Below are 27,258 nucleotides of genomic sequence, written 5' to 3'. Positions count from 1 at the left end.
CCATGTGGGCGGAGCCAGACACTTGTTAGCGACGGTTGCGGCGCTTTGATGGCTAACGCTAATGAGTGAGCAACACGCTTGGACAAACACTACAGTTGCTAGCTTTGGAACAACCGGCTTGATGTCTGAGCACAAACGCACACGCTCACACAAAGACACACTCGTGCGTGACCACACACACACTTGGGCAAAGCACGCTGGGTAAGTAAAGGACAAATAAGATAAGGTTTCAGCTCGTCTCGCTCAGGAAAATCGAATTTGCCGTCTGATGGCGAAGCTTTAAAGCGTTTAAATGAAACTCAAAACTTGAAGTGCCGTCCCGTCTTTTGCCAACAAATCAAACAAATCTTTGGATTGAATCCAAAGTGTACATGTGGTCTGGCACACATTGGTGGATGACTTTGGTGTGGAGGAACACCCCCAAATCTCAGAAGGTTTTCCCAGAGGCCCTGCCGTTGTCCCAATACTTTTTGGCCACTTGGGGTATTTAAAGTTCAGCATGTGACAGCTGGACTGAAACAACATGCTAACCAATTAGCGCTTAGTTGGTGGAGTGGCGGGAACATCAGGGGGCTGTGCGTGCGCATGTGTGTGTGTGTGTATTTCAGTTGATCATAAGGCAATGACACACTATCAAGAGGGTCTGAGGGGCTCAGATGTCAGCCGGCAAGAAAGGTCCGAAAATGTTTTTGCTGTCAGACATCTTTGTCATCACGTTGATGTTTAGCTTTAGCAATTAGCATGGTTGCGCACAGGCCCACTCAGGCTCTGTCTGTCTGTCTCTCTATTTGTGTGATTGAGTGGCCTGGGTGGCACCAAGGCAGTGCCAAGGATAAGGACGACAGGCTGGCAATCATTCTGCCAGCGCAAAGGTGATTGGCTACAATCAAACTGTGCGGGCGGGACTAAACCAATTAATTAATTAATTAATTAACCTAGTGTTAGAGTGTCCGTCCTGAGACTGGAAGGTTGTGGGTTCAAACCCCGGCCGGGTCATACCAAAGACTATAAAAATGGGACCCATTGCCTCCCTGCTTGGCACTCAGCAATAAGGGTTGGAATTGGGGGGTTAGACCACCAAATGATTCCCGAGCGCGGCACCGCTGCTGCTCACTGCTCCCCTCTCCCCCAGGGGATGGATCAAAATCACACGAGGATGGGCTAAATGCAGAGGACTAATTTCACCACACCCAGATGTGTGCGTGACGACGATCATTGGGACTTTGGGACTTTAACTTGGGACTTTAAACCACTGCACACATTGTACCAAGATTGGTACTGGCCCTTTGGAGAGCTTGGTGGAAGCCTCTTTGGCTCTACACGTAACAGACCTCACAGAGCACCCAGTACACGCGTGCGCACACGTACTCACGCGCACACACACAAAAGAAATCAACAACCATTTAGAAAAATGTTTTGGTGTTGGAGTTGAGTTATTGATCTGTGTAGCTTTTAACATAATGTTACAAGGTACAAGTGCAAGCCGGGAACTTTAGAAACACGCACGCACGCACACGCACTCACTCACACACACATATGCACTCACTCACACACACTCACACACACACGGGAGTGTAAAGCATGGGGTGGCGACCACCAGCAGAGAAGGCGGCTAATGGAATGATGAATATGGTCCATACGACGTGTTCCAGGAAAGTCAGCCCCCCCCCCCCCCCCCCCCCCCCCCTTCGGCCATATTTCTCTTCTAACTGCTGGCATGACAGCGCGCCGCACAACCCAGAAAGACTGGTCGCTACAGCAGCCATTATTTGTCTCTATCTGTTCTGTGATTGGCTGGCGACCAGTCCAGGGCGTCCACCTCTTGCCTATAGTCAACTAGGCTCAACTGGCCCTAACTCCGTGACCCTAACGAGGACAAGGGCTACAGAAAATGGATGCTCATTTACATAATGATGATGATGAATTAGTGCTGAGCTCAGCGAGCGGTCGCAGCAAGTATGTCGCAGCGGCTTAGCTCAGTGACCTTTGCCCCAAGGGCGGCCGTAGTGGCCTGGTGCGTGCGGCCCACGGTCGCCAGCAGCGGTGGTGGCATCAGCGTCACTGTCAGCGGCGCTTGTGCGCAGCGACACGCGACGCAGCAAGTGAAGGCAACACTGTTTTGCAACACCTGTAACTACAACATTGACTGTCATTGCCGTGGTTACTGCAACCACGCATCATCCTCAGGATTGTTTTGCTGATGAGTGGTTTGCATCTTGTCGTGTGGCCTGTCTCTTTTTTTCCTTTAAAGTCTTCATTGATGATGTAAGTCATGATGGTCGCAGCAGAAGGAAGTCTGAAGTCTACAAAACAAAACATTAATTGGCCCGGGAATTTTAGAACTGGGGCAAGCATGCTAATGCTAACGCATTGCCCAGACGTCTTTCCCTTTTTCCTGCCACTTATCGCTTGTTTGCACGTTTTTGCTAATTTCTATTCATTCATTCTTCTTTTTGTTTGTTCTTTTTTGGCTCCATCTGTTTGCTCCATTTCCTGCCATCTGCTCCTCTTCACCTCCACGTTGGCTCGCTGTTGCTCCATCATCTGCTTCCTTCCTTTTCCCAACTACATTTCCTTCTCTTCCCTGCATCTTGTCCTCCCTCCATCCTCCTTTCCGCCTCACCTCACCTGAACCTCCATCCTTTCCCAACTCTCTTGTGGCAGGCTCGTGCTAGCCTGCGAGCTATGTGTTAGCATCCTGAGATAGTTTCACGCGGCGCGATTGGCTGACTAGCTGGAGGCTAGCACACATGCACTCACATACATTCACACACACACTTGAATGATGCTGTTCTGATAGTGGTGTCATTCAGAGTGTCATCCTACCGCTCTTAGCGTCAACAGTGAGTGCTGAACCTCGTCCGTCCTAAAACCTCGTGTCACATGATCCCGCGGCGTAGCACACTTGCACAAAATTACCCTTTCTTTTTTCGACACTGAGGTGGACTCACCCTGCGTCGTTACTGTTGCCACAGATCAACGCATCCTTGGCCCCTTCCACCTTGTAGAAGTTGTCTGAAAGACAAAATTTAAAAAAATCAAATTTGTGTCATATTGCAGCAACGTTATGTATTTTTACGCAACTGTTTTTATGGGGTGAGAGGCAAGTCCCAGTTATGAGTTACATCTTGAGTGTAGTACCACATTATGCCACAACATGCCTGGCAGCACTGAGCTGTATCGGAAAACAGTGGGAGGGGTAAAGCTGAACTTTTTTTTAAATTTAAAAAAAAAGAACAAACAAGTTGCACTAAGCTGCAACGGTAAAGCCAAGCACGGAGATGCCTAACAACGTCTCCAGTCACTTCCCTTGAGTTGGCGGTCGGTTCGCGTGAGTAGGCGGCTCAGACACGGAGGATGCCACTGATAGCGGGAAGAAAGTCAGTGTTTTATTGTGAAAAGTCATTCCCGTGTGAGTCGGAGTTGCATAAGAAGACGCCAAACTCTGACCTTAAAAGCTAGCTTGACATTTTCATCCACTCGCCTTATGGGAACAACTTTGAGCACGCTCATCTTTTATTCAGCACATGCACGCGCACCACGTACACATGCACACAACATTCATCCCACACAAAAGTAATCAGGAGAGCAAAATACACTTCCTGCAAAATAAAGTTTGTTTCTTTCGACGCACAAACTACTTTACGTGAAGCTAAACGACGAGTTTTATTGTGGTGGGACAGATGTGATGTAGAAACAAACTTTACACAATGCTCAAAGACAATATTTACTGCGGCGGAAAAAACTTTTACTGTGACAGGACAGGTGTGGTGTGGAAAAGAAGTATATCTAATGCTATGAGAAAACTTTTATTGTGGCGGGACAGGGAAGGTAAATGTTGCTGGGGTATTGATCAGCACAGTGGCTCGACTCTCGGGTTTCACGGCAGCTTTTAGAGGGTCGATAGACGCCTGCAGGGACGCTCGTTTGTTGGTTTGTTTGCTTTGTTGGTTTGTGACGGGTGGAGACACAAATAGCAGAAGCATTAGCATCCAGCTGCATTAGCAACCAGCGCAATGTGCTCACTAATACGGGAAGGCGGGTGCGAGAAGCAGGAATATCACACAAGTAGGGTTTGGATTGTTTCACAATAAAATGAAAGAAGCTAAAGAGCCATGCGCCTATTGCAAAGTATAACTTGCTGAAGTAACACAACTGCTCATCTACAGTGAAGTAATTGTTGTTAGCTAACTTAACGTAGCTTACCACTGCGAGATAGAATTGTAATCACACGGCTTCAACTGAAAAAACATTGAGCCGGTTAAGATCCAGCCAACTCTGCAGTCTCATTACCTAACTTTGGCCCAACTTTCAAAGCTACAGCACGCATACAGTCAACATCACAGATACTACAGTGTAAAAAAAGAGGATGTGACCCCAAGCGGGTAAAAATACTCACCCTCATCATTGATGAAGTGTCTCATAGACGTCCAAGTCTTGTTGTTGCAGAAGAAGGACGCATTGGCGGGCAGGCTGTCGTTGACGCAGTGCGCCGTGCTGCGGACGCACTTCTGGCGAAGGTTTCCCATGAAGAGCTGCAGGCCGATGAGTGCGAACACGCTCAGGCAGAAGACGGTCAAGATCATCACGTCAGCCAGCTTCTTCACCGACTGGATCAGAGCGCCTACAATTGTCTTCAGGCCTTGCGGAAGGAGCATAGCGTCAGCATACTGCCCATAGCTAACGGCTAATAGCAACAAAACAATTGAGAATTAACTGAAACTGACGTGGACATTCTAGTCGCGCAACAAAGAAAACGGCTGTCTATCCACAATATAGTGCCATCGTGAGTGAGTAAAGAATGGGAGTGATGACCAACGCACGACCCAAGACTATCAAGCTAACAAAACCAAAAGTTGAAGAGAGACAACTGGACTCTTGTTAGTTGTTGAAGATGGCAGACTTCACACCTAAAATTTAAAAGCCTTTTGGACTAAAAGCAAAACTTTAAAAACTAACAGTATGGTTGCCTTCATTCTCCTTAGTATGACCTGGATGACAGAAAATCAACACAGACAAGCTACCAAAAGCACTTTGGACCAACGCAACATGAAAAAGGAGAAGAAACACAGAGGAAGAAAACATGGAGGAAGAATTCTGACAGGAGTCAATCACTGGCACATTTATTCTGGGCATTTTGAATCAAATGATGCGGTTTGATGCTAACAAATGCTAACGGTGTAACATTGGTAACTTTGGAAAGAGCACGTGCTGTTACTGCTTTTGTTATTTGGCGCCTCACCACAAGTATAGGAGAAGTTGTTAAAGCTACTTTCCTAACATGCTAAGTGGCGGCATACCAAGGTCAGTTAGCATCAACGCGCATTTTTTTTTTTAAATCTGGAATTTGAATCAGTAGTTTTTGGCTATCACCGAGCATCAACATTTGGTACATAATTTAACAAAAGCCAGAATCATTTTTATATATGAATTACTTTCGAAGCTGAGGATTCAGAAGAGATGCAGAATTAGCTCAATCGGTACATTTATCACGCCATTTGAATTGATTGGACACTCCCCCCAAAAAAACGACTATAGGTTACAGATTGGGGGGTGGGGCGCTCACCTGGGATGACTGAGATGGTTTTGAGCGCTCGCAGCACCCTGAACGTCCGCAAGGCCGACACATTACCCAGGTCAACAAACTCAGTGACATATCTGCAACAAGGCCAGACAACACAAAGACACACAAGAGGCGTCACGCACAGACACACAAACAAGCACGCACGCCATTGGACAATCCGCCAACCAGATGGACGCGCACGCGGATGCCACCTGGAGGGCCGCGACACCACAGAAAGCCCAACCGAGCATTTATTGCACTACTAGACTTGGCTTCTAACACCCTCCAGCTGACTTCCTGTTTTCGTTTCCCTGCCGTGATTTGTCTTCGGCCGTCCCGCGGCCGTGGGAAGCAGAGGGGTAACGGGGACTGAACACACACACACGGAGCCGGACACGGGAAGACGTTTACGACCACACTGCGATGGCGAGCGTTTCCTGGTTGGGCGGCGCCCGCCCGCCTGTGTTGGCGGGCTCCGGCTGTGGTCTTACCTGGGATGACCGAGATGGTTTTCAGGGCTCTCAGGACTCGAAAGGTTCTCAGCGCCTGCAGGTTTCCTACTTTGATAAACTCTGTTAAGAGCCTGCGGGGGGCAGTGTGGCGCGTGCAGCAGCGACAACGACGACAACAGAAGAAGACAAAACAGAACACTCACACGTCTCTTTTTGTCAATAATATCAGTAGTCATAGAAATGACTGACAACAAAAATCGATTTAGTAAACATCTTAAAATGAACACATTCAAGTTAATCCAAAAAATGTTGTTCATTATGTTCATTATAAAAGAACCCTGATGGCTGCTTGGCCTCATGGGCTGACGAGTGCTAACAGTGCTAACAGCCTTGGAGGAGAGCTCATATTTCTTCTCCTTGACTGGCAGATTGATTGAATTAGTGTGTTAGGGTGTGTGTGTGTGTGTGTGTGGGGGGGGGGGGGTTGTTAGGGGCGGCGCAGATGCCGGTGGTGCTGTGGCAGTAAAAGCTTCACTTTGTACTTTTTAGTTTTACGCAAACGTGACTTTTACTTGGAGCATTCATCACCACATCAATGTGAGTTCTTCCTTTGCCAGCAAACCGGCTCAGTTCAACGTTTCCCCCATGTACATGAGAAAACGACATAACGTATTATCATGACATATTGTCACGTAACATGTGACACTGACTACTTCAAGGTACTGTTGTCTCGTGACTACTGTCATGTGACGCTGCCGCGTGACACTGTAACAATGCTTGCCAGGCATGTAACTGCTGTTACGTGACACTGACGGCCGTACGTCCGCCATTAGACAGCGAAGGGGCGGAGCAACGTACGGTGAGTGGAGGAAGAAGGACACTGTTTCCATGACAATTGTGACTCGGTGGGAGGGGCTACGAGCATCAGTCAGTCTGTATGTGTGTATGTGTGTGTTTGTGTGTGTGTGTGTGTGTGTGTGTGTGTGTGTGTGTGTGTGTGTCTATCCGTGTCCAGAGGGGTGTGTCTATTTACTGACCATCACTCTGTTTTTAATAAAGCTTGTGGTGGCGTTTCAGGGGCACAATGTATGTGTGTGTGTGTGTGTTGCATGTCTGTGTGTGCTAATATGTGACTTATGTGTCCCTGTACCGCTAAAGATCCATCTGACTGCAGGAAGGCCCGCGGGTCAAGGACGTGCACCCGCTGACATCGTGTGCTTGTGTGTTACTGATGCGATGGCGATATAATGTGATAAGAGCGGACGATGGCGCATCATTAAAGCTGGAAGTGAGCTTGGACATTTCCCAGAATTCCACTTCATTCCACCACGTTTTGTGAACTTCTGTCACGAGTTTGAAGGCAAATCAAAGCGATTTCGTAGTATCTCTTCAAACTTTGCTTGATTTAGTGATTTTATTGATTTCTTTTCCATCCCTTTCCCGGGATGAATGGTAACATGTCTCATAACCGGCGGCAGATGTGGCGTTTTAATGGCGGGTTTGTCCTTTTGGAGCGGCCGTTTTTCCACGAGGTTACAGCGGTGGGCGGTCTCAGGGGGTAACCCGAAGCGGGCCCACGGAGACACTTTCATCAAGACGCCTCCATTTAGACAGTGGCGCTTCATTAGACGCGCGAACCCGGGTCGAGTGCAGCGGGGTGAACTATTGATCCGATCACTCGATTGTGATCGCTTATCTTGCGAGCGGCAGCCGCACGGGTCGCGTGACCGCCATTGGCTTGATTGATCGGCGCCCGATTGCTAAGCAAACCGAGAGATTTTCCAGCACTCACTTAAGTACTGAAGTGGAAGTGTTATATTTTATTTTTTATTTTTATATTCAGGTCAAATCAATCACAGTATATATAGGTGCTTGTTTTAAAGGAACTTTTACCATGCATGACCTGAGTGAGTGACAATTTGCATTTAACTGTACTTTTAAACAAGTAATATATGTACCTAGTGGTATTTTGGCCCCCTCCGGCCACGACCAAGGCTGCATTGTTGCCTGCTATCCTGGAAGCCATGTTACCCCTCAGCTGACTCAACCTCATTAAAAACGTTCCCTGCTGACAGCTGACTTCTGCCTGACGCGGCAAACACGCTCGCGCCGGTGTGATGTCTAAAGCAAGTCGGTTGCACGTCGGGAATTATGCCCAAAGCTCGCTGCGCGTTTTGGAGAATTTTTTCACTGAGCCATTCCAAAAGGAATTAAAGGGGCTGCTTTAATTGAAGTCGGCTGTGATCACACCCACAGTGGCGCAGCCCTCCCTTTCACACTGCTTGTCTTTCACAATAAAAGCCTCGCACATGCTGGAGGATGTTGCGTGTGTCACTCACGCCATGACGATGACGCTGAAGTCAAGCCAGTTCCAGGGGTCCCGCAGAAAGGTGAAGCGTCCTACGCAGAAGCCCCTCGCCAAGATCTTGATGAGTGATTCGAAGGTGTAGATGCCCGTGAAGGTGTACCTGGAGGTCAAAGAGAACGCTTAGAAAGGAAACTCGCCTGCTCGTTCAGGGTCACTTGTACTCACTCGACATATTTGGCCCAGGCGGCGGGCTCGGACATAGCCATGAAACAGCAGTTGGTCAGGATGGTGCACATGATGAACAAACTGAACAAGGTGACACGCTTAAGGAAAGCAACACAAAGGCCGTCCCATCCTTATTTCATTTCATTTCATTTCATTTCATTTCATTTCAGTATGCGAACCTTAAGCGGGATCTGAAGGATGTGGAAGAAATGCTCGGCTGGCTTTTCCCTAAGCTGGCAGTGAAATGTCACCTCCACCTGCCTTGTTGTGCGGGAAGTGGGCGGGGGCGGGCCCGCCTGTCAATCAGGTTATAAATGAATCTTAATTACGATCATTTAGCGCGAGGAACAAACTCCTCGCGTGAGACTTTGAGCGGCGGCCGGTCAGATAAACGATGCGGGCGGCTAATTGTGGCATAATGACAGGTCGCCGTCAAGGAACTCCCCGGGCCACCGTAGCTGTGATGTCATTACCCCACCCACGGCCTCCACGGGAGCCATCTTTCTTTCTCTGACTTATTGCGAAGGAGGAAATCCTTCTGCGATTGGAAAGTCCTTCTTGATTGTTGTTGACTGGTGAGCAGTGTGTTGTTTTTTTAGTGTGTGTGTTTGCGTGCCGTCCACTGTGGCGCCGGGTGGTGCCGCATGCTGCCAGGCATCTGACCTGAGCGCCCGTCGTCTGATGCCCAGCAAGGCCTCATGGGATGCCACGATCAAAGGTGACACTTGAGTGAGACACAAAGCACACAATCGCTTCATAACTGTGTGCGTGCGTGCGTCACACCACAGCCTGTCACGGTGGCGCCACGCCGGTGGGCCAAAATCCAGAAGGCTCTTGCTCACACTCAAACACTCATAAAAACTCTGAGCGTCCACTTCATCAGGACGCCCCCCCACCCTCGCTCCGCTCCCTCCTTCCTACCACCCCGAGCGCAAAATCAGCAGTGCCACACCTCTGCCGCCGACCTTTTCACCCGATTATCCCAAACAACGGCGGCGTGTCCGCCGACTTGCCATCTCTCAGCGGCAGCAGCCGCCGCGGTGGCTAAAAATATCAGAGTGCGAGGTGAGGACATGGGGGGGGAGGCAGTGGGGCAGTTGGAGGTGGGGTATTTGGAAATAGGGCGGGAGGGGTGATTTCGGGTGTCAAGCCATGTCTGTCATCTTTGCTGTCATCTGACTGCAGAGGTGGCTAAGTCTCAAGTCTTTACTGTAAACTTCAATTGGGACTCGACTCAAGTCGCTTGAAATTTAGCGAGGGCTTCACTCCACCTGTTTCAACTTGACAAGGATATGAATGCACCAGAATCCTGATGGCGACGGTCCGCACGGGATGGAAGGGACTGAAGAAATAGAGCGCCGATGTGGCGTTGAAGCGAAAGATGGCTTTGCCTTTGTTCAGGACTATGAAAGTCTGTCAACAAAAAAAAAAAAAAAGAAGATCAATTCACAGCATATTCATACGCTGGCACTATTTACTGAATAATAATAGCGATAGCTTAACTTCATATAGCTCCTTTCAAGGGACAAAAGGGTGCTGAACAATAACTCAGGAGCCTATAATTAAAGTCCATATAGGAAGGAGTGTGTGCATTCATGAAAGCTGTGGTGAACAAATTTTTTCTTTAGACGTCCAGAGGAGCAGCGTCACAAATATTAGTAGGCAAAGAGTTCCAGATGTCAAAGCTGTGTGTCTTTGAATTACTTTGAATATCTAGAGGAGGCTTACAGATCGCATCCTTCCATTTTTCCATACATGGCTCTCAGAGGAAAAAAGTGAGAGCACTCCTGGTATGGAAGATAAATGATAATTTTCCAGCATCTCGCAGAGAGACTGGATGTGTTTTTCGCTTTTCTGGCTTCCCTCAGCTAAGCTGGCACAGCAAACACACAAACGTGTGATGCTGCAAACGCGGCGCAGAGCCGAGAAGGGAGGCCGGAGAGGAAAGTCCCTCAAGAGGAAGCGATGTGATCTGAGGCTGGCGAGCGATGCGTCGCCGTCCCTCGCCAGCCTCGCATCGCGGCGCCGCCGCATTTGCGCTTTTTTGCCTCCCGCGGCGGCACTCAGGTAAGTTGAGCAAGTTAGGCACACCGACGCCAACGGGAAATTCAATTTAATAGCCTCCCCTACTTACCAACATTTAATTAACAATACTCCAATCAACACATCTGCGTTAGTTCAAAAATATAAACACACACACATCGACCATTAGCATGTCAGTGGCGTTTTCAACTATTTGTTAGCATTAAGCTAGCAGGTCATTCTTCAGGCATTGTTTGTTTGTTTTTTAAATACACAACTCGTAATTGTCTTTATTTGATAGTTAGTAAACTTCGACATGAAACGGGTTTCTTGCAAAACCGGGCCGAGCCGGGTCACTGGAATCTCACGGTAGCGTATTTTGCGTACCCTCTGGTCTTGGAAGTAGTACGGGTCGATGTCCTCCAGGGGCACTCCCACCAGGTGGGAGGGGATGTCAGCGTAGATGCGCGGCAGCTGTTTTCCCGCCTCCAGGTCAGCCCGGGGGCGAGGGACCTCCACATCGCCAAGGTCCTGACACACACACACATTTGTAAATTAGCTCCTCTCTGTTCACAGCCAAAAAGTTTGAGACCACTCACGTTTACCTCCTGGTAGTGTTTGTTGCGTCGGGCCTTCTCCTTGGCGATGCGCTGCTCGATGGCCGCCAGGGAGTCCGGCGTGAAGCGCTGAAAGCTCTCTGGTCCCATTGGAAACACACAGCCGGCCATCTTGTCATCCTGATCCTGCTGCTGACTGGCCCACGCTACCAGCTGGGAGAAAGCACCACAATTCCATGATTTTTAAGTGATAATTTTTCTTTTTTTAAATGGGTTTTTACAGTAGACAATTAATCCTTCTGAGGGATTCTGGAGTGTTTGTAGTGGAGGCAGTTGTGAGACGAGGAGCCTTTGATTGGAGGATCTCTGAGCGTCGTGATTGAGCGTGATGAAGACGCGGCCCACGATGACGCCGCGGCTTGGGTCGCCTTACAACCTCCGCGCAATCAAGCCGACCGGACGCAATCAGCTCCGCCTCCTCGGGCCTGGCCGAGGTTCAACCGAGACACTCATCGTCGTAGTCCTATTTTCCTTTTTTGCCACTTTTGTAGCCTTCCCTCGGCTATCTTGGTGGGCGGAGCTTTCTGTGCACACATGCTGACAACAGCATGTCAGCCGTCTTTTTAAGTGGAAGGGAGGCACCGGAATGGTGTCGTTATTTGCCACGACAAATGGAACTACAAAGAAAATATTTTATACTTGTAAAAAATTGTGTTTAAGGGCGTGTGTGTGCACACGAGTGCGCGTGTGTGTGGACCATCTGCATGGGCTCTTAATTGAATGATCGGACAGGAGTCATTTTTCAAGCCTTCCTGCATTTATTCTTCACAGCTCCCAAATCAGATTTCTGAAAAGTGTCTACGTGATGAGTGTGAGTGTGTGTGTGTGCGTGTATGTGTGTGTGTTGTGTTGTGTGACCTACCGACGTGTGGATGACAGCTTTTGATAAGAATGGAAAACAGAGCTTGATTTTCCTTTGATGTGGACACACACACACACACACACAGAGTGGCGGTCACGTAGGCACTTGTTGTGCGTCAATATTGTGAAGTATGACATGCTAATGGTTAGCGAGCTAGCTCCTCAAAAAGAATCAAGTAAGTGAGGAGAGACGGCAGTGTGTGTAAATGTCAACGATGTGAGAGAGTGTTGTCAAGGCGACAGATGCAGCTAATCTGCTACGATTAGCATATTAGGCCGGCAACAATAAGTTTGGAGCATATTTTTGGAGTAAATCTGAATTTGGATTACGTGTGCCTTCAGTGTAGTACCAAGTTGTGTCACAACATGCCAGGGCAGCACTGAGGACGACTGGAAGTAGCAGTTGCTCGAAAGGTTAAAATTCCCGTGACATCAACGCTAATTTCCTTTGGCTTGTATGTTAGTATTAAATTCATGGACTTTAGTTAGACAAAATGATTGCTTGTGCTTGCAGTATGCACCTAAACGCCATTTACGTCTTGGCCCCACCCTAACAGTGAGCGGCCGTCAGTGGGCACGGTGACGACGAGGATGAAGAGGAGGACCGAGATGTCCCTCACAAGCTCAATTCAATTAGCTTGAAAGGAGGAAACACACATTGTCGCCGCCATTCAAAGATGGCGGGCAGCGAGCCAACGAGCTGGCAGGCGACAACCGGGATCGTTTGGCGAAGGGACAGCAGAGGCGGGACTTGGGACAGAACAGGCCTACGGAGTGAGGGGAGGTTGGGGGGGGGCGTAGTGACCCTGACTGACATGACATGATGACAGTGTTCAAAAGCTGGCCAACCCTGAAAAATGCGAACAGCGCATACCCAGAACCTGGTACTACGCAACAATGCTGAGTGCAGAGGCCACGAAGCAAGATTCTAATTCACAAGCAGAGGCATGGAACAGTGTTCTCATTACTCTACAAAAATAAAAATAATTAAATCTGTCAAAAGGTGATTTATAAATGTAAAAAATATATATAAAGTGGTTTCGATTTTGTTGTAATGTACTGGTGTGCTCAGGCCTTAATGATAAACAAATGGACTCAATAAGAGTCCAGGAGATGATGATGATGATGATGATGATGTGTGAGGAGGAGGAAACTGACAGGAAGGTGATGAGGAAGACGCAAACTCACAAACACACACACGCACATCATGTACTCTTATCATTTCCATATTAGCTATCAGCGTCTCACTAAGTGTCCCATCGCCGAGAAGTGGCAGCGTGTACGAACACACACACGCAAGCGCGGCGGCGATGGCGTCGGGAGCGTGCCGAGTTCACACGTTGGTCAAGGTCGCATTGGAGATAAAATGTTTTATAGACGTCGTCAAACGGCCATCAGACAGTAACGGAAGCCTGGAGACTCCAACGCAGCCATCAAGCTTGAAACAACATTTCAACGGCGAATTAAAGTGAAATACACCACGCAACCACGACACCGCGCCGACATGTCCTCGCAAAGTCAGAAAAAAAAAAAAAAAAACACCATAAGAAACAAATGCTTCATTCTCATTCCACCGCTACCCTATAAAAAAATAAATCCACCTTGATTTAGCTAACACGTTTGCCCCGTGTCCCGCGGATTGTTAGCTCGCGAGCTCCCGTGATAGCAGGCTAGCTTGTTGCGTTTAGCGCAGTCGCTTGCATGAGTCACGGCAATTTTATTCGTCTTGACTTTTGGCGCTGCATCATTTAGCACTTTTTACATCAGAGTGTGAAGATGAATCACAAATTGCTTTTTAAAACATAGAAATCAAAGAGAAATAAGTCGGAAAGACTTGACAGCTAGCGAGCGCTAAATATTTCCCCTGTGGACAAATGTTACACTTACGGTATGTGTCGCACTATTGCATTGACATAACTCTTGCAAGTGTATCTTAAGTGTGTGTGTGTGTGTGTGTGTGTGTGTGTGTGTGTGTGTATGTATTGATGACAATCAGATCACATTATATGACCAATTGATGGAGAATTTCAGGTAATTCGGTGGGGTTCCCATACTTTTTCTTGCAACTACATGAGTTATTCGTGTGTGTGTCAGGTATCGGGTGATGAAGAAGAGGTGACACACAGAGTCACCTTTCAGCTGGGGTTACATTGATGACATCACAACGCACAATCTGGGCCAGACCCATACATACACACACACACACACACGGACACACGCACACACACACATCCACAGATGCATGCACAGTGACACACATTCATTATTCACACACAGTCAGGCAGCACTCAGGTGTTGAGTGAGTTTGAAGTGGATTTGTCCCACGGACGAATGATTGCCATTCAAACATCCGCTTCCTGTCTGCAGGGACGCCTTCCTGTTTCCTAGTTCTTATGCTAGCATGCTAACATTAGCATACATACACAAGTCTACAACGTGCCTGTCGTTGCCATGGTAACGCTTTGAGTTTATCAGGGAGGAGACGTTCACTTCCCGTCTGCTCTTTATTACTGTCTGTTTCATCACACACACACACACACACACACACACGCACACACACACACACACACACACACACACACACACACACACACACACACACACACGCACGCACATACACGCGGAGACACACAAGCGAGGCAGCTGGTCAATTACAATGACTGCTGTAAACAACTGCAGGTGGAATGCAGTGTCTTTGTCTAAAATGTGTGTGTGTGTGTTTGTGGACACACACCTGAAAACCTCTCACGCACCAATAAAAAAAAAACTCTCACGCACACCAGAAACACACACCACACCAAAAACTTTCCAAACATAAAAAAAACTCATGCACATCGAAAACTCACGCACCATAAAAATCATATGCCAACAAAAACTCTCACAAAAAACGGCACAATTTTTTTTTTTATAAACACCAAAAAACAAACACAAAACAAAAACTTCTCACAAGTCAAACTAGCACTAAAAACAGTGCACCAAAAACTTGTTACACGTCCTGGAAAACTCTCACATGCCCCTAAAAACTCTCACAGCATTCACAATAGTTATCCTTCGCATAAAAATATCTCACAAAAAAAAATATAAAATGCTGTGTCGAAACTTTTTTTAAGTGAAAGTTTAAAATTGTGTAAATCAAAATTAGTGTGTGTGAAATGAAAATGAAGGCCATTTCAAATCCTGACTGCTCTTTTTTGGCGTGTGTGCGTGTGTGTGCGTGTGTGTGCTTGCGTGTGTGCGTGTGTAAGCATCTTATTGTGGAAAAGTCCCACTGTGGCCTTCTTTCTGTCTCGTCATCTCTTGTGGTTACCTTCATTGGGCATCAACATTGAGGTTCATTTTAATTTAGCACCAAAGGAGGTCAGACAAGACGCTCGTCAGCCTCTTATAGCTTTGCCGGGCCGGCTCGCCGCGTGTGCGTGCGTGCGCTCTGGTTGAAAGGTGTCAGTCACGCCTGAGTGTGTCACTTGATAAAAAAACATAAAATCTTTTATTTTGTTGAATGTGAAGGGTCGTGACCCTGAAGCTGTCGCCACCCGCCGCCCTTGACAACTTTCATCTTCACCTACTTTGCATTTGCTCACCTGCTCGCGTTCCTCCACGTCGTCACCTCTTATCGTTACGCGTCCTTCCCCTCCACATTGTTATTATTATGACAAAACGTCACCTACTTAACATTCTTCTTCTTAGTACAACACATCCTCGCCTCCTCTCATTTTTACTATTATGAATCGTCACCTCATAATACCCACACAAGACGCCTCCTCCTCACCTGTTTTCAATTCTAATCACTGTGTATTACAGCACGCTACATTTTATTTGATTATTATTATTATACATCTTGTCTTCTAATTGATATTCTTCTTATTATATCCTATATTAGCGTCCACTCCAGTGAAACAACATTATTGTGTGTGTGTGTGTGTGTGCGTGTGTGTGTGTGTGTGTGTGAGTGTGCGTGTGCGTGTGTGTGCATGTGTGTGTGTGCACAGCGACCCACTTGCATTTATCCTATTTGAGTCTCTCTGCCTACCATCTTTTCCATTCCCTTATTTTTCCCCGCATGTGTGTGTGTCCTGCTGTTCTCTTGCTCCCCGGTGATTGATTAAATAATTTCCTATTAACTAGTTTGTGACACTGTTTGGTGCTGTAAAGACTCTCTAACATCGCATCTTTTTACACACCGTTATCCTGCAACGGCATTTTGCGCTATACGGCAGCTATATACATAGTCGCGGTTGTCACGCCAAACACACAACTTGTATTTCGAGCCGTAGTGCCACAAAATTGCAGCATTGTCAATTGTGAGGAGAGGAGGCCTGTGAGTATTTTTGTGTTTCCACACAAAATAACAGTTGTTTAAAGGTTTAGAACTACAGTGACCGCTGCGCTATTGTCCGTTAGCCCGTCAGTGGCGTTTCCCATTGGCTGTTAGCCTTAAGCTAGCAGACTTGATACGGTTTGATGGAAGATCTTGAGTGTTTGTTGCCTTTTGTATTATGCATCAGTTGTACAGTTAAGTTGGGGCGAGCAATACACGACAGGTGTACCGCGAGCCGCAGCTACGAGCTAACTCGCCATTCTTTAGCCATCCCAGCCACCCAACACGAACACGCGCACGTGCATAGCGCATCTGATGGATGACAAACATGGGTGAAGAGTGACAGAGTGTTTCCTGTCTGTTGGTGCTGCTCTTGAACCAGCAAACTGATGAAGCCGCGGCACAAGGACAACACGCACGCGCGGCGGCCTTGTCCATCACGCACCCACGTGCGCGACTGTCTGTCATCGATCTGCGTCCCTCGCTACACGGAGCGTTCCATCATTTCCTGTGTGAAGCTATACGACTTCCTGTGAGGCTCACATCTTCGCAACATCACAAGTAGTGCCATGCGCATAGCGCACGATCGGAAAAGTCACGCATGAAACGTGGATGGACGATGATATCAGCTGATCGTCGTCATCATCATCACCTGAGAGTCCTTGTTAGCGCTCTAAATGACGGCTGGGGGGACGCCAAACCGCTCGCCAGAGAAGAAGAAAAGTGGGCCAGTGCTCAGAGCCAGCACGGACCCCCCACCACTGCCCCCCCATCACATACACACACATACACACACACGCGCATGCATGCACACATGCACACACACGCACACACACATGCACTACACGCACAAAAATGTTTGGATTGCTTCCACTGTCACTGTAGTTTTTCTGTGACAAAATTGTGATGATGGAAACAGTTCACATGAGCTTCCTGAAAGTTTGTTTTGTCACTTGTTTTGCCAGCAAAAAAAGAGACCCTCCCAAAAAATATTTTGGAAGTATTTAAAAGAAATGTTCGTCAAATTAGAAGGAAACCCGAGCACTGTCAGAAAATTAATAACAGAGACGGCACGCGTGGCGATTCAAACCGAGAACCTCGACGCTGTGAGGCAAGCATGTTGCTCGCTTGCCCTCATTATCTGCGCTTTTACTTTTCAAGCACAAAGTGTACTGAAAAGATGTTGAAAGTATTGGCGACACGAGCGTCATTCGGCAGCACGAAGATGGAGGATGAAGGACGGCAAAGGCGAGCAATCTTGACAGGAAGTGACCGGCCAGCCTGACATAGCCGCCCCTCATCAAAATAAATCAGCGACGCTAAAGTCTTTTAACATGTCGGCCGGCCGGCCGGCGCCACTGATTTAGTGCGGCCCTCTGGACATTTCAGTCGCGTTTAACATTGCAATGACACCCAAAACAAAATGTCACCACCAATCAATAGAATTTGCTTTTTTGATGATGACCTTTCGTCTTATTTACCCTCATGCTCACATTCTGTACTGTACACACACAAACAGTTTCAAAAACACGCGCACACACACAATGTGTGTGTGTGTGTGTGTGTGTGTGTGTGTGTGTGTGTGTGTGTATGTGTGTGTGGGCGCGTGTGTGCGTGTGCGAACGTTTATGGCAGTCCCATCCTTAAACTCAACCCTCACACGGTCAAGATTCTCGATAAGGACGACACCGCTAGCATTTAGCTGCTACCATCACGTGTGAGGTCTCACTGCGTACTTTCAGCATGTCGCTAATATTAGCACGACCGGGTCAACAAACGATGACAGCAGACGGGAATATTCAGATCAGATCGACTCGGAAAAACACGCCGAGCGGATGTCAGTGATGAGGAAAAAAAAAGTCATCAAATCAAACACAACCGACTCATGCTGACCCCAAACCATTTAAAGGTTTGTGTGTATGTGAGTGTGTGTGTATATAACTGCTCACTTTGCTTCTACTGTTGCTATAGTAACAGATGATACTCAAGGGACCAGAGTATAGCGTACTGATGAACAGGTAGCAGCACAGTGTGTGTGTGTGTGTGTGTCTTTCACATTTCAATGACGTGTGATGATTGAGAGGCAGGCGACTCCACAGAGTGTGATTTATAACACTACTTCCAGCCCCCAACCATAAACCATCACACACACGCGCACGCAAATAAAGATATTCTAAATATTTGTGATCACATGATGTGAAGGTGTCACCTGAAGCGAGTGCGTCAAAATGAAGTCAGACCTTCGTTCAAATGAAGTGAGGGCGTCACATGTCGCGGCAGAGTTACATAAAGTCAAATTATTTGATTCGTAAAGCAGTTTGAAGTCTTATTTTGACTTGTATTGACTTGATGTCACTTTTTAGGCTCGTTAGCTAGTTGTAGCTGAAAGCATGACGAGGCTACGCTCATGAGCCCGTTGCGTTGACGTTGTTACGAAACATTTGGGGCGAAGCCGTGAAAAGCGGCATGACGGCGAGCCGGTTAAGCGGGACGCGAGGTGACACTTTCCAAGCGGGCTTTGCTTGTGCTTTTGCTGCTGGCCGCACACGCGCGCTCGCACGCACGCCGGGCAGCTTTGCTGACACCGACGTCTGCGCGCAGAGTTGACGAGTTGGCTTTTAAGAGTCTTTAGAAGAGCGACAGCATCATTAAAGTGTCGGATTAGAAGAAGAATTCGGCGAGAACTGACGTGGCTTCGCGCAGGAGGCAACTTTGCGTGCGTGTGTGTGTGTGTCGGTGTGCGCTCCGGAAGTTTCCGTCCTGATGTCTGCAAAACAACACGTTCCTTGTTACGCGCTTCTCGGCTTTGATTATTGGACGCTGAAAAAGAGGACAAACGGAGAGGCAACTGTGACAGCTGCTCCAGAGCTCCATACCTTCGACACGCGCATGCAAAATAAGCAGGGGGCGCTCCCTCGTCCGTCAAACGACGACTTGTGTTGGGGAAAAGGTCAGGCCGACTGCCGCTCAGAACAAACGGCAATCTCGCGCTCGCCTCGCTCGCACACACGCGCACCAATGCGATGCATGCGACGGCCACCTGTTGTGGTTGTGTCGTGTTGACAGGCGGCACAATGTCCACGTCGTCTTCACCAGGCAAGGAAACGACCTTTTGCAATCAAGGTCACACCCTGACCCCACCCCCTCGACACCGCCACCCCTGACCTTTATGATCATCGTGATTTTCATACACTCAGCTTTTACGTTTTACGGTCGCCGTTAGTTGAGGAATTGTCTATGGCATTTCACAAAATATGTCAACATTAAGCTTGAAGCCCTACAGCTGGGTTTACATATTATTTTATTATTTATTTTTCCATTTTATATTGAACATTTTTTTTGTTTCCTCAAAGCAATATTATATGATTGTCACCCAATTTTTTTGTCGGCACGAGAGTGAGAACAGGCGCCGGGGACTACTTTAAAAGTGTCTTTTAATATGTCCGAATGTGTTTAAAAGATGTGGGACAAGTATTTTAAAGCTAAAGCTATTAAAAAATGTTTTGAAATAAGTTCTCTCACGAAGCCATTTGCCGTACTGATCAGGCACATCATTCCTTCCTCACATCTTTCCTTCCTTCCTTCCTTCCTTCCTTCCTTCCTTCCTTCCTTCCTTCCTTCCTTCCTTCCTTCCCACAGTGAACATCTTTCATAGTTTGCTCCTCTTCCTTACTGCGCCCGCCGCCATGACGCCGCCGCATACGCAGCCACAAAAACGACAACGACAAAACGCTCACAAGGTTATGTGACCTCTGCCAGTCACTTTCTGCACAGGCCAAGGGTCAAAGGTCCTTGTTTGTTTATAAACAGGCAAAAGATGGGAGGTCAAAGTTCAGCGGGCAAATGTTCTCTCTTTCTCTCACACACACGCACACACACGCACACACGGAACACACACACACAATCCTTTCGTAGTGTTTATGTATAGAATTAATTAGTTTATTAATTTCATTATTATCATTGTTGATAAAGTAATAAAAAAACGACTGTAAGCATCTCGCAGATTGCATGAAGATATTTCAACAAATAGAAAGATTAATGATCATAATTATCATTCAAATATTCAGATTGGATGGAGAGGATCTTACCGGCTCATCAGAATTATTAATATTGTCTTCATTATTTTTGTTTGCTTTTGTTATTATTAATAATAATATTATTAATAATAATAATATCAAATTACATGAACAGGGATGTTAACAAACGGAAAGAGCGAGGTTATGTAAAGAATAATTATTATAGTAAGAGTGCAGATGCTTTAAGAGGTACCTAAAGAATGGAAAACGACGTCAATAATCATTATTGCAATAATTAGTTTGCATGGCAAGGATGATAATGAATGGAAAGAGTACAGGCAGGTTGCATAGGAACACAGGAAACGCGTGCGTATCCCCCGGGAGCCAAAGTGTCCCAGCAGGCAGCGAGAAAAAAAATGCTGACTTTCAATCAAACGTGAGAAAATCATAACAATTTAAGAAAACGCTCGACACGCACAAACTCAGCAAAAGTTCACCTTTCAAATAGAAAGTGCTACTCACGTGTCAAGTGTTTCCAAAGCAAAAGTGTACACGTCGCCTTCACATCGCGCCGCGCGTGCACGTGCGCGCGCTTGCCTGAGCGCCTTTCAGTCTTTACATCCAGCCATGGAGAAAAAGGTGAGGATGAAAAGGAGGATGAGGAGGAGGTGGACAAGTGTCCACGGACGATGAGCGCCTACAGAAAAAAAAAATTAGAAGAAGTCCTCCCCACGCGCGCGCCAGCTGTTGCTCTCGTGCACGAGCCCCCACCAAACAAAAACGAAGAGCAAAAAACGAAAGAAGAACTGAAAGAAAGAAGGAAAGAAATAAAGAAAGAAAAGAGGAGTGGACTGCAAGTTTGTTTGAGGTCCGCGCGTCTGCTGTGCTCTCAATGGGCCGCCAGCCCGACTCAACATGAGCACCGACATCCACCCAGGACGCTTGATTGCCCCTGGACGCCACAGGGGGAGAGAGAGAAAGAGAGAGAGAGGCAGTGGGGGGCGAGAAAGGGGCAAGTATCGCGAGGTTACACCTTGCTCTCGCTTAAGCACACGCACGAATTCCCAAATGTGACGTCACAACAGACAGCCGTTCAAGCAAAATCGCTGTGAATCAAGCAGTAAACACTCGCAACTGCTCAGAAAGTAGCTTCAACTGTGCCAAAATTTGTGCAAGCTCAATAAGTGTGGACAAAGTAAAATGAACTAGCTAACAGTTTCTGAAGTTGTATACAGTGTATAAACGACAGCTAAATGTGTAAAATGTAACAATCTATAGCTAATTGTACAAGTTTTTTTTTTTTTTTTGTCTCACGCACACCGTTAGTTACAAGACTCGAACTCACAATGTCGGCACACAACACCGGCTCGCTTACCCCCTATACCACTAGCGACCCCCACTAAAGACGCAAGTTTGTATGAATTGTATAGGTATGACGTAGTAGGTGCAACCATTGTCAGCTAACTTATCAAATTTTTTAACAAATAGTTTGAGCATCGTTTGAGGGATTGGAGATGGAAAAGAATTATCAATATTTTTGCCTTTGTTCAGAAATGTTTCTGAATTCTCTGCACTGTCAATTTGAAATTTGAAAAGATACTCGACAAATTAATCTATCATTAAAACAGTTTGTGTCCAAAGTACTATAAACTCAAAAGAGCGTATAAATTGACATGAACCAAATTGAAGACAATTATAAATTAGCTAATATGAAGGCATCTGAACTAGCAGTGTAAGTTACCACTAACTGTTTGAAGTAGTGTTAATATCGAATAAAAAGTACTATGAACTCACTGTGTAGGACGAGGAAGAAACGTAAACTAACAAGTAAAACTCAACTTTGGAAAAACTGCAATAAACTAGCTAGCTACAGCATAAAATGAAGTAGAACCAAGTAAACGCTATGTAATGGGAAAACTTGCCAACTGTTTTTAAAAACGATTAAGCTTGTGTGTTGAAGACTTTCAAGAGACTCGGGTGGGGAACGTGTTACAGCAACGAATGCCATTTCCGCTTACCTACGTTTAAAATGTTTGCCTTTTTTTTTCTTTTGGTTTCTTCTCCATTTTCAAACTCCATCATTTACTTCCCAGCACGGAGCTGTGTCAAGTGTATAACAGTCTCCCCCTAGTGTTGACTCCCTGCTACTATTATTCGCACAGCCTACTACGATTATTCCCACTCGAGTCATCCATTTTTTATAGTTTATCATCCGGGAGCTGGAGGAACATACTGATAAAAAGAATGTAAAATCATTTGGTCCTCAGACATTCACATGTTCATTGCGATCTCTTCAATGAGGCTAACAAGTTTTTTTGGGGGAAACAAAGTCGAACCTGAGTCCGCGTGACTGTTACGTCAGTGTACTGCCTCTCATTTCTATTAATACAACCTGGTTTGTTTTATTAACGTTTATCGAGTTGACACGCACTACAAATGATTAACATTGCAAGTCTCGTTATGTTTTCATTCCATTTAACAAACTATTCACACATCAGGGCAGCTTTTACGGAATGCGTGTGCGCGTGCTGATTGAGTCTGGGGGACGTGTTGACGCTCCGGCGTGTTTGTTGTCTGGTCGCCATGGAAGGCTGTTGAACTCCCTTGCCGCCTCCAGGGGGAGCTAAATCAAATCCAAATGATTGGTGCTGACTGACAGATGCATTTTACGCACCAGCAACTTTCTTCATGATACGTGGTCGTTTATTTAAACAGAACACCCTACCATAGCTAAGATCTGATATTAAAGCATTAATGTTTCACAAACGTTCCCGATCATCAAGATAAAAGCCTTAATTTACATTAATTACATATTTTTAAATTAAGGCAACCAACAAAGTGCAAATAAACGTTTATTTGCTGGACATTAAAAAGCAAATTAAAAAAAATCAATGAACGTAATAGCCCTTGACATAAAGGTCAAAGTTCATTTCTCACTTGTCTTCTGACAAAAACATAAGACAGCAGTGTCGCCTCCCAGTGGTGAAACAAACATTAGACCTGCACCCAGAAATGTCTTACCAATAAATTAGCAGACACACACGTCTGTAAACCAATGAAAATTTCATATATTCTTCATCATCATCATCCTTTTCAACTTGTTGAGTCATCAGTGCATCACACAAACGTTTCAGAAAACAAGTGTGTTTCTTTTTATTTGACACTCTAGTGGAGAGCTGCAAACATGACTTTGGAACATGTCCGCTAAATTTCGGTCAAGTTTCTCATAAATGTGCATGGCGGGTTGATTAAATGGAGGGTACTTTAATGATATCATCTTCAAACCTGAGTTTAACCGTTCAACTTGTCAGAAGTAGACTCCATATTTGAGGAAATTACGATAACTTTAATGATGTACATTTCTGGCTTACTGTTTTCCAGTCTTATAGTCTCAGTTTCAGCTCTTCACTACAGCGGCTTCAGCAGTTAAATGTCGTCAAAAATCAACTTGCTCATCATCAGTGTCAACACAATCGTCCTGCTCAATCTGGGTGTCGTGTGGAAGAGAGTTCAGCATCTTAAGTTTCTTGAGAAGAAAAAAAAAAGAAAAAAAGAGAAGGGTGGGAGGGGGGGGGGGCAAGTTCAGCGCAATGGCACTCTCGGTTATCATCCTCAGCCAGCGACGGCGCAAGGCCTCGCCGTCCTCGCCCTTGACGTCTTGGCACGCTGGTCACTCGTCAAACCCCGCCGAGCGCTTGTGGTTACGTTTGCGCGGAGACCTTCTGGGCGACGCTTTGTCTGAGAAAGACAAAAATCAAATGGCTACAAGAGACTGACTGACGACGGAGGGATGAATCAGTCTTGAAGATGCGGTATTCGCCTTCAAATATTCATGACAGTCGGAATGTCAAAAAGTGCATGCGTGTGATTTGAGTGCGAATACGACCGCACGTTTGTTAAGTGTGATTGGGAGCAGGGGGGGGGGGGCAGCGGGTGCAACGATGGCTCACCTCTGCGACTCTGCACTGAAGGCGTGACAGGAAACGGCAAGAGAAACCAGACAAGTGAGTGAGTGAGTGATCCTCATGCACAGAAAAGTTCAAAGTTCAAAAAGGGGGGAAAAAGGACCTCCTGACAGAACAACATATGCCGAACAACACAATGGAAAACAGACTAGACTATAAATAAGTACAGCAGACTAGAGGGAAGACAAGGGTGGAGCGACAAGTCGAGTGAAGAGTAGCTTGCGAGGGGAGTGCGCGACTTACTCATCTGGTTGAGAGTTTCTTGCGGGATCCAGCTGAGATCCACGTTGTTGTGACTCGAGGTTCCCATTTCCACTTTTGGAGCGGGACGCCGCCTCTGCTCGTGTGGACACGTTACATGTTACACGTGCGCACGACACGCCCGTCACGTATATCGGCTGCCAGCTATGTACCTTTCTGGACTCCAGCAGCTGGTGAAGCCCGACAATGACGAGCAGGCCCAGGCCGGACAGGAAGATGTACATGAAGATGCTGGAGAGCGCAGCAGCAAGTTGGTTGGCAAACGCTTTGGTCAATCATTGCACCCCCTCCCCACAAAAATACAAAACCGCTCACGTCTCTCCGTCAAGGCCGTCCTCCTTCTCAGTGATGGTGACCGTCTGGTTGAAGACGGCATCCTGGAAGATATTACCCTGCAGGAGAAAGCGTCGTCATTTGACGGCCTGCGTTGCTACAGTGGCGCCCCCGCACTCACGTTGGCATCCTTGTAGTTGAGGTTGATGACGAGGCCGAAGGGGCGCCCACCCATGGGCTCCGCTGGGACGAAAGAATACTCAAAGGTGGCCTGGCGCCCGGACTGCACCGCAGTGCCCAGTTGGAGTGCCGTGAAGTTCTGGATGTGGAACTGGTAGTCCTGGCGCCAGCCACAACAAAGATAATACATTAAGAGCGGCGAGGACGGGGACCTATGTATGTCGCGCCTGCGCCGATCCAGTCCGTTTCTTACCTGCGGATATCGGAACGAAGCATCCAGGGAATCCACCACAAAGTCCTCGGAACCTCTGTTAGTGAAGCCCAGCAGGAACTTGACGACGTCGTTGGCCGGGAAGTCTGAAACAACATTACGCTAACTTACGTTAGCCTGTCTATGGCGTCTCCCATTACACTTAGCAATAAGCTAGCAGACTTTCAGGATTATTTGACATATGAATCTAAAATGTTTCATCCTCTGATGTGCTCTGCCTGCTCTATTTGTGTTTAAAGAAGCAGTTTAAAGGTAGGACCACCAACCTTCTCCTTTAACAAACAGGATGGTGGTGTCCGCGTAAGGAGAGGCCTTCACCTCCCCGACCAACGCTTCCTCCTCTTCCTCCGTCTCCTTTTCTTCCATCTACAAACGCATAGCAACGTTAACCGACAATTATTTTTCCCGCTGTATCTCATATGCATTTGTTCATCTCACCAGTTCCGTGTGCTCGTCATCTTCGACTTCAGCTTCGTCGTCTTCATCGTCCGCCGTGACGTCGTCCGCCGTCACGTCGTCAACGATGTCTTCCTCCATCTCCATCACGTCCATGTCATCATCCTCGCTCGGAACCTCGGCTCCCACCAGCGGCGCTGCACGCACAAACATTCTGTTGACATTTTTTTGTTTTTTCATGTATTAATTGTATAATGGTGTGATATAGCATTTTGCATGTTTTACTCGTGACTTTGGTTCTCTTTGTGATGACGGTTATAGAAACCAAAGTGATTCCCATTCAGCTTGTCAGTGTGCATGGTGGAGTGACGCAATGCTGAAAACAACTTCAGTGACAAACTTTGCACTTTTCATCTGATTGTGTTGTCTAGATTAGGCAATAAAAAACTACAGGGGTCATTGAGCACTTCATGAATTACATGGGGTTTTTTTGGCGGGGGGGGGGGGGGCTTACATGTTTGCGTCAGGAAGGTACTAAAATATATATTTGTACATGAGGCAAGTGACTTCCCTAAAATGAGAGATTAGTGCCAAGCGAAATTTTAAATTTTAATGTATGCACTTGGTGTGTTACATTTTGGTTTCTTAAAATGGTTCCTCGGAAAGACACTGCACGTGTAAGGATAGCGTGACGATTTTTCAAATATGATGCTGCTTGGATTTTTTTTTACCATTAACGTCATGACAACATAAGCAAAGAAAAGGCTTTAGCAAGAAGCTTAGCTTGCAGCTAGCAGTAAGGACACGTCAGTGTAAGGGAGCGCATACGTCTAGGTGCACATTTTCTGCAAATTGGGGGCGATTTGAAGCACAAACTGCGAGGCAATCTTTCTGAAACTCGTAATATCAACATTGTATTATAAGAATATTGTCATTCATGTGGCACATGTCAAATGGAGAATGGCCTTCGTTGGCGTGCAATGGCTAAGCTAAGCTAACGCTCGCAGAGTTCAATGCCACTCATTTTTCTATGTCGCGGGTTAAAAAGTAGAAGAATATACGAACCCCTGAATACGACGTGCACCGGGAAAGCCAACAAGGTCAGCAGAAGGAATTTGGGAAGAAACATCATTTTTAACATCAATTTAGCGCCCTTTCATTTACACACACATAGACACTGAAACACACTGACAGCGGTTGCGGTAATTCTTCTTCTTCGACACTATTTCGCTTCTTCTTCTTTGGTATGTGGCAAGCGAAATAGCATGTAAACGCGCTACCGCCACCTAGCAGAGCTAGAGCGCAACGACTGATGATTTATTTATTTATTTTTTTATCCAAACGCACTACAGTAAAGTGTAGAAGGACGACGACATGCAAACTAATCTTTTAATGAAGATTGCGGGAGCAGGAAAACATGTGGCATTCAGGAAGGCGTATGCTTCCAACATCCGGCTACGTCACTACGTGCTGCGTCATCTTAATGCTACGGACCAATCAGGCAAGACATTTGGTAGATACCCAATACGA

General features: G+C 46.6%; 2 protein-coding genes across 6 annotated transcripts in view; both read right to left on the bottom strand.

The window, feature by feature from the left end:
• The window catches only part of scn5lab (sodium channel, voltage gated, type V-like, alpha b), a 44,310-nt gene extending 21,719 nt beyond the window's left edge, over positions 1-22,591 (bottom strand). For 2 of the 4 annotated variants that reach the window (XM_049749055.2, XM_049749058.2), the window contains exons 1-9: positions 20,905-21,327; positions 11,176-11,340; positions 10,958-11,101; positions 9,844-9,961; positions 8,549-8,639; positions 8,355-8,483; positions 5,567-5,658; positions 4,400-4,642; positions 2,952-3,015 (exon numbers count right to left, since the gene is read on the bottom strand). In XM_049749055.2, the coding sequence (XP_049605012.1) occupies positions 2,952-3,015; positions 4,400-4,642; positions 5,567-5,658; positions 8,355-8,483; positions 8,549-8,639; positions 9,844-9,961; positions 10,958-11,101; positions 11,176-11,298 (1,004 nt within the window). In that variant the 5' untranslated portion in view covers positions 11,299-11,340; positions 20,905-21,327. Of the gene's footprint in view, positions 1-2,951; positions 3,016-4,399; positions 4,643-5,566; positions 5,659-6,054; positions 6,147-8,354; positions 8,484-8,548; positions 8,640-9,843; positions 9,962-10,957; positions 11,102-11,175; positions 11,341-20,904; positions 21,328-22,404 lie in introns of those variants that run through there. The other 2 variants (XM_049749056.2, XM_049749057.2) reach the window with 2 other exon arrangements.
• Positions 22,592-23,221: 630 nt separating this feature from the next.
• On the bottom strand, positions 23,222-26,964 carry ssr1 (signal sequence receptor, alpha). 2 transcript variants are annotated; one of them, XM_049749062.2, is made up of 10 exons: positions 26,794-26,964; positions 25,771-25,925; positions 25,599-25,698; positions 25,315-25,418; positions 25,063-25,221; positions 24,924-25,000; positions 24,761-24,839; positions 24,591-24,684; positions 24,333-24,347; positions 23,222-24,120 (listed from the first exon to the last, which is right to left on the bottom strand). In XM_049749062.2, the coding sequence occupies exons 1-10, from the start codon at positions 26,867-26,869 to the stop codon at positions 24,053-24,055; spliced, it is 927 nt and encodes a 308-aa protein (XP_049605019.1). In that variant the 5' UTR covers positions 26,870-26,964; the 3' UTR covers positions 23,222-24,052. The 2 variants fall into 2 exon arrangements, with proteins under 2 accessions (XP_049605019.1, XP_049605020.1); XM_049749063.2 differs by lacking the exon at positions 24,333-24,347 and having other exon boundaries at positions 26,794-26,963.
• Positions 26,965-27,258: the final 294 nt, after the last annotated feature.

Source organism: Syngnathus scovelli, chromosome 18 (genome assembly GCF_024217435.2).
Source record: "Syngnathus scovelli strain Florida chromosome 18, RoL_Ssco_1.2, whole genome shotgun sequence".
NCBI classification, from domain to species: domain Eukaryota; kingdom Metazoa; phylum Chordata; class Actinopteri; order Syngnathiformes; family Syngnathidae; genus Syngnathus; species Syngnathus scovelli.
The sequence above is the reverse complement of the archived record's forward strand: the minus strand, read 5'-3'. Positions and strand labels throughout refer to the sequence as shown.